The sequence below is a fragment of the Solanum tuberosum genome, unplaced genomic scaffold (assembly GCF_000226075.1).
Source record: "Solanum tuberosum cultivar DM 1-3 516 R44 unplaced genomic scaffold, SolTub_3.0 scf00457, whole genome shotgun sequence".
Lineage (NCBI taxonomy): Eukaryota > Viridiplantae > Streptophyta > Magnoliopsida > Solanales > Solanaceae > Solanum > Solanum tuberosum.
Window position 1 is genome coordinate 148759 of NW_006239380.1, and position 6755 is coordinate 155513.

Sequence of the window (6755 nt, forward strand, 5' to 3'; positions counted from 1 at the left end):
CAGCTCCATAACAAAATAAAATATAACTATTTTTAATTAATATTAAAAGTAAAGCTAAGGAATTCTATTAAATACTAAAATGTTGTTGTTTTGAAAATTTTCCCATATTTTTAAGGTCTTAACAAATAGACTATGGTCACGTTAAGGAAACATGCAGTTCGCCAAAAGGCTGACCAACAACCCATTTTGGTATGTGTTCTTTGGGACATGCCTTTTCGACGCCATTTCACCTCTCACACAACTCTCAATTAAAAGTTATCTCAAGCATTAATTCAACTAGGTTAAGAATAAAACTTCCAATATAACAATAATTTAGGGAATTTTTTTTACCAATTTACTAAACTTGAAGATTGGATTCTACTCATTTGTGGAATGACAGATTCTTCCTGTTTTCTTCTCGAGAGTGAGTGGCGTACAATTCAAAACTCAATAAATAATGAGCATGCCCCTCTATCCTTCTTCCCTCAAGTATCCAGCTTTTATCTACACAGGATTTGAACCAAGGCGTAACATACACTGATACACACATCTAGGGGTGGAATGATGCTACATCCCCTACCTGCATTCAACCTGACAGGCTAACCCGAGCTTACCCAAGGCCTTACTGCCCGAACCAGAAAGACTAACGTCTACTTATACCTTTGTCCACTTACAGAGTATACTCTTCCTCATCTTTCATTATTCATCTTTTATGTCCGTCCTGGGACATAGATATTCTAGATACCCCTTACTAGACCTTTGTGGCACTAGTGTGCCACAGAAGTCATGGGTGTTCATTGGTCTGATGCTTCGGGTTTCAACTATTCTTATCTTCTGGTATTTGTATATAGAATCAAGTCCTCAGTGTTTATCAAGTTTGTGAACTCGACGAACATATAAACAACTTCACAAGTTCTCTAATTGTCTCCATAAATTTTTCAAAATCTGATAATGAAACTTGTCTACAACTACTTTCGCCGGACTGAAATAGACCTCAACCTCAAAGCAAACAGACAACTTGATTTGCCACACTTCTTTAACAAAAATGAAGCTATCTGGTATGTGCCCACTGCAGCCTGTAGATCAAGTTCTGATTATTCATACACAGGCACAACTACGCTGCGTAACAAGACCAAAATGTCTTACTACTGTTACGGTGTTCATCGTTGGCTCATCTTTCAGGAAATATAACCATACGCTTTCATTGTTATGTCAAATATAACCTGGCCAACTTCAACATTAATCAGGACAAATGTAATCCAAATTCACGGTCGTATAACAGCAACAATAGTCTGTTACCATCCATCAATATTCAATGTTAACTGAAATTGCATACATCCAAGTTAACAGGAAAACATCGTACTCACTTCTAGCAAGAACTTTTTACCCCGTAATTTGAAATCCAACAGACCCAGAAAAAGAACAAGAAAAAAGCCTGGGGTTTGGATGAAAACTCACTACTGAATATGCTCTATATCTCACAACGGGCCATATATCCATTGTGTGCAAAGATGAAGTGCTAAACATTTGTATTCCCGCCTCATGCTATAGGTAGCTCACCACAGTCACTGATGACAACCCTCTTCCTTGGACGGTCACCCCTATCAGTCTCCTGGCACTCGATCAACTTCACAATGTCCATGCCTTCTAAAACTTGCCCGAACACAACATGCTTTTGATCCAGCCATGGGGTCTGCAATGCACCAGAATATAAATTCATCCAATATCAGGACAAGTCAAAAATAAATAGAAGTAGTTCTGTTTTCTACAATATGGCATCTAAAACATACTAGTACTCAAAAAGGCTTTGCTCTAAAGAAGGATATCTTGTTGTCAGACAACAAACATCTGAAGTGACCAACTGTAATAGTTAAAATATGCTTGGCTAACTGAATTATCCTGAAAATACCCAAATTCATATACTTTCATGTATATCGTTCCTTGGACAGGTAAGAATGAGAAAATAAATATATGTTCGCTGACATGAGCTGGTGAAATTTGCTAATTCGGTTTCCTTAATTCGTTTTTAGTTTTAAACACTCCGAGGTATAAATTGTTAGTCGATGTTATTCCAGTATAAGTTGGTATGATCTGGGCAAAGTCCAACTATGCTGAAGCATGATAATTAACTAGCAGATACATCTTTATCACAACACATGAGAAGCAACGAATAAGAATAATTTGACAAATAATGTTTGCTCAAACTAAATATTTACAAGCTCAAAAACATGGGTTTTGCTGAGGGCTGAGAACATTAAGAAAGAAAGGAAGTAAACAAGTGGTTATTTGTTTCTAGGAATTAAGAGCAGCTAAAAATGATTTCTCAATGGTCAAAATTCCAAAGATGAGTATATAGTTTCTCTTTCATTTCATGTACCCTTGCAATATGATAAGAGTACTATTGTAATCACAACTTCGCATCCAGTATTCACAAAAGATATTCAGCTGATTGCAGTTCCTATTCCACATACCTTTACAGTGCAAATGAAGAATTGGCTTCCATTGGTATTAGGGCCTGCATTAGCCATGCTAACAATCCCAGGTCCAGTATGAACCACTGCAATTACACAAGCATTTTCATCACAAAGAACATCGTACACAATCTGAACCAAAGGGATCCATTGCCTTAACCACAAGGAGAAGCTTGAAACCAATTTTTAAGAAGAAAATCCAACTTACACTTGAAGTTTTCATCCTTAAAGGTACGACCATATATGCTTTTACCACCGGTTCCCTGCGAATAAAAAATTCAATCCATGGGGGAATGATTACAATATGCCAGAATGGCAAGTGAAAATTTTCCAAATTATGAACTGTGAACACTAGAACTCTTTAATCAATCTATGCATATTAAAAATTAGAACGGTCAAGTTGTGTGTGGAATAACACATTCCACTTGAACAGAACCATCAAATATGCCAGTAGTACCTATTCCACTGAGCATCTCATCTCATGGACTCCTTCACGCATTTAACTACTAATCAAAGAAGATGTCTCATTCAGAAACTTAGAACAAGCAAAGTTACATCATGCAAGTTCATTACTTATTTTTTAAAAAAGTTTATACCATGAAAGTTGATGAATTTAGAATACAGAGATCATACGTTGCTATAAGTATCAAGGAAATCTCACAAAAACAGAACTGAAACAAACTGAAAAACAACCTTTTCGTCTTTGGTTTTCCATGGTAGAAATTGGAGCCATTGCGGATCCCAAAGATAAAGGATAAACCACCAAACAGAAAGAAGAAAACACTAAGCAAAGAACTAATTCAGAATTTTGCATTTCTCTTATTTAAAATCTTGTTCAAGGTGAAACAAGCAAAATAATAGGCTAAAGATCATCCCAAAACATACCAATGTACTATAGAAAATACAATGAACTGGGTGAAGGATGTGTGTGTCAAGAAGAATGCCAATTAGAGGAACAAATAGAAAAAAAGAAGCAAACCAGGTGTTGAGACACCTACATTTCCCTTGTCGAAATCACCCCCCTGAATCATGAAATCTTTAATAACACGGTGAAATGCAGAATCCTTGAAGCCAAATCCCTTTTCACCTGATCGGAAGAAATCAATCCAAACTATAAGCAAAACATAAATGATAGAAAGTAATTTATGCAAGAAGCTCAAGCAATAAGGCAGAATATTATAGCAATAATGATAATGAGGGCATAAACCACGATAAAGGCAGTAGCGAAAGCAGCACTAGTAATAAGAATATCGATGACAATAATGATAATAACATAAAATCTATTAAAGAACCTGTGCAGAGTGCACGGAAATTTTCAGCTGTCTGTGGCACATCATCACCATATAATCCAATTACAATTCGTCCAGCAAGTTTTCCAACAGGATTCCCAATGCTAATATCAAAATAAACTTTGTGTGTCACTTTGGATTGCAAATCCACCGCCTGGATTTCAATAATACATTCAGACCGATTAAAAACTTCAACTAAGTAATGAACGAATTATGGAACATTAGTCCCATACAAAAGGCAACATAACACCATGTTTGCTGAAAACTGAACCACAGCCATTTTAATCATGCTCAAAGGCTTAATAATCCACTTCCACAATTCACTTTGCTAAACAGAAGAAAACACTGTATTATATGACACTCCTCTCATTTTGGGTCATATTTGACATCACTTCATTTTTATACCAATTTCACAAGTTGCAAGTATTAAAAGTCCTAGTTCCAACCTTTGATATAAACTCTTTTCCACAAATTGTTCATATTTTCTTCTAGTAGCACTAATACTATATATAAACCATATTTAACATCATACTATCAGAAACCAGACAATTATTATCACATAAAATGAAACGACTGAGTAACACTCAGCCACACATGCCATTTGCAGACAATGTATTCATCTTACATTCAGGTCTAGAACTTAAACAGACAGGTTATTCCACACAGAAACCCTAGAAAGCATATTTCCTAACTCAAGAATAGGCATATTGACTCCATCTTCAAATTTTTAGGGGGAAAAGCGAAGAAACACATAAACATTAAAGCGACCAGTAATAAACTAGCTCAGCAAGCGAGCGGGCACAGACCTCCACCGCAGCTTGAATAGAACCTGATGAACCGCCGGTTTTTCTGTGAACCGAACGGTTCGATGAAGTTTCCAGACGCAACGAACCACCAAATAAGCTTGACGATGAGAATGAAGATTTCAGCAACTTCGGAGAAGCAGCATATGTAGGGTTCGCAACTCGTGGAACTGAAATTGAGCCTAAATTCGACTGTAAAACGGAGAAACGTAAGTCAACTAAAACAACAACAACAATAATAATTAGTGTTATTACGACAAATTAGAAGGTAAAACTGAACAACGAAGCTCAACTGCAAATTATTGAGAGGTTAAAGAAACTCACCACTGTAGCAAATGTAGCTGCCATAGTTGCCGATTTCAGTTCTCCGGTACGGCGAGTTAACTGCAATAGAGATAGAGATAGAGATAGAGAGAGAGAGAGTGTGGTTGGTAAAAATGAGGAGCAAAGATGGTGTGTGACGGAGATGACGAGCCTCAACCCTCTTGTATAGACCGATTAGGTAAACATATCCATTACAAATGGTATAAAATTACTTTGTTACTATATAATTAGGAAATCGCCTAATTTTTACCATGGTTTAAAGTACGTATTAGCCATTTTAAGGGGGCATTTGGTTACGAGATGTTGCGTTATTCAAGTATAAAATGTTGCATAAACTATACTATGTTTGGTAGTACTTTTATGTCAAGATATAATATTCAACACACATAATACTATGTTTGGTTAGAAAATTGAAAAAAAAATATAAAGTCACCACTGAAGTTGTTTCGAATTTTAAAAAAGACACATTAACTTTGCAACCATCATATTACCTACTAAACAATTATGAACTGATATTATTATATCATTTTTCGATCAACTCCACATTTTAAGAAGCAAGTGTGTTCACACATCATTAAAAATATAAAAAAAATCATTTTAAGTTTTTTCTTTGTCTCTCTTAATTTTTGACTTATTTTAATTATCAAGTTGAACCCCTCTCCCCTTTTTCTTTTCTTTTTCTTCTTCTTCTCCAATCAAATTCTTTATTTAGTATTTTTTTATATAAAAAAAAAAAGAAATAATACTATTTTCTAGACTTTATTGAATTATTGATAACAAAACTAATTCTTTTTCTAAGAAATTTTAAAATTTTGAAGGTATCATCAATTACTCCTTTTCCTATAACTTCAAAATTAGAAATGATAATTTTAAAAGAAACAACGAATTCCCCGAAATGAAAGAACTTGATTGAAAACGGATTTAAAAAAACTATATGATACCTCCTAATCATCTTGAAATCTAATGGGTTTATCAAATTGTTCAAAATATAAGAAAATATTTAGATAAAGTTTTAAATTAAATAGAGTAAAACTAATAGTAGTAAAAAAGGAAGGTGAAATTGTGGTAAAAATGGTGGCATTGAAAGTGAGAAGCTTCAATGAAGATGACAATGAATTTTTGAAGAAGAAAGAGAGAGAAAAAAATAATAAGGAAAAAAAGTTAAAATAATAAGAAAATATATTTTATAATAAAGTAGTTGTAAAAATAAAATTAGGCGAAATGATCTGGTGAACCCTTATACTTGTATCAGTTTGCATTCTGAACCCTTCTACTTATTCTTTTGTCATCTGGACCCTTAAACTCAATAAAACATAATTTAACAAATCCCTCTGACCATTGACCAAGCTTATGTGTCTTTAAGATGGCTGAGTTGGCGAAAGTGTGTGACTTCACGCATCTTAAGGCGAGTGAACAACCTTTTTAAGTTAAAAAAATATTAAAATTATAAAAGAACTATTTTTGTTTAAAAACAACTAATTAAAAAGTTATTTCTTCTTCCCAAAGCTTAATTGCTTTCCAACTCTGGCAACTTCAACTTTTTTAGATCTTCTTCCCAAAGTTCTCCGTGCAACTTGATATGCTGCAAAATCAATTGAACTTCCTTCCCAGTCAGTCACCTTTCCCCCAGTTCATGAACACATATGATTCCAACAGCATGGTCCCAAGCAGGGGCATAGCCAGAGATTTTCTTCATAACATGCTGATCTCAAATTTCAATACCATTCCATGGCGTTCACCGGATAGGAAGGAAAGTTTATGTTGGTTCATAGCCTGAGTATAAAGTTGAGAAAGGGAATTAGTAGCGCTTGAATACATGGTTCGATCCACCTCATCAAGGCTCGATGCTAGAGACTTCATTTTCTTCCCCATCTTCAATTTTTCACAGC

General features: G+C 34.8%; 1 protein-coding gene across 1 annotated transcript; it reads right to left on the minus strand.

The window, feature by feature from the left end:
• Nucleotides 1–1191: 1191 nt before the first annotated feature.
• On the minus strand, nt 1192–5053 carry LOC102602349 (photosynthetic NDH subunit of lumenal location 5, chloroplastic). Its single transcript, XM_006363712.2, has 7 exons — nt 4867–5053; nt 4546–4734; nt 3743–3893; nt 3449–3537; nt 2659–2713; nt 2451–2536; nt 1192–1672 (listed from the first exon to the last, which is right to left on the minus strand). The coding sequence occupies exons 1-7, from the start codon at nt 4888–4890 to the stop codon at nt 1520–1522; spliced, it is 747 nt and encodes a 248-aa protein (XP_006363774.1). The 5' UTR covers nt 4891–5053; the 3' UTR covers nt 1192–1519.
• Between the last annotated feature and the right edge of the window lie 1702 nt (nt 5054–6755).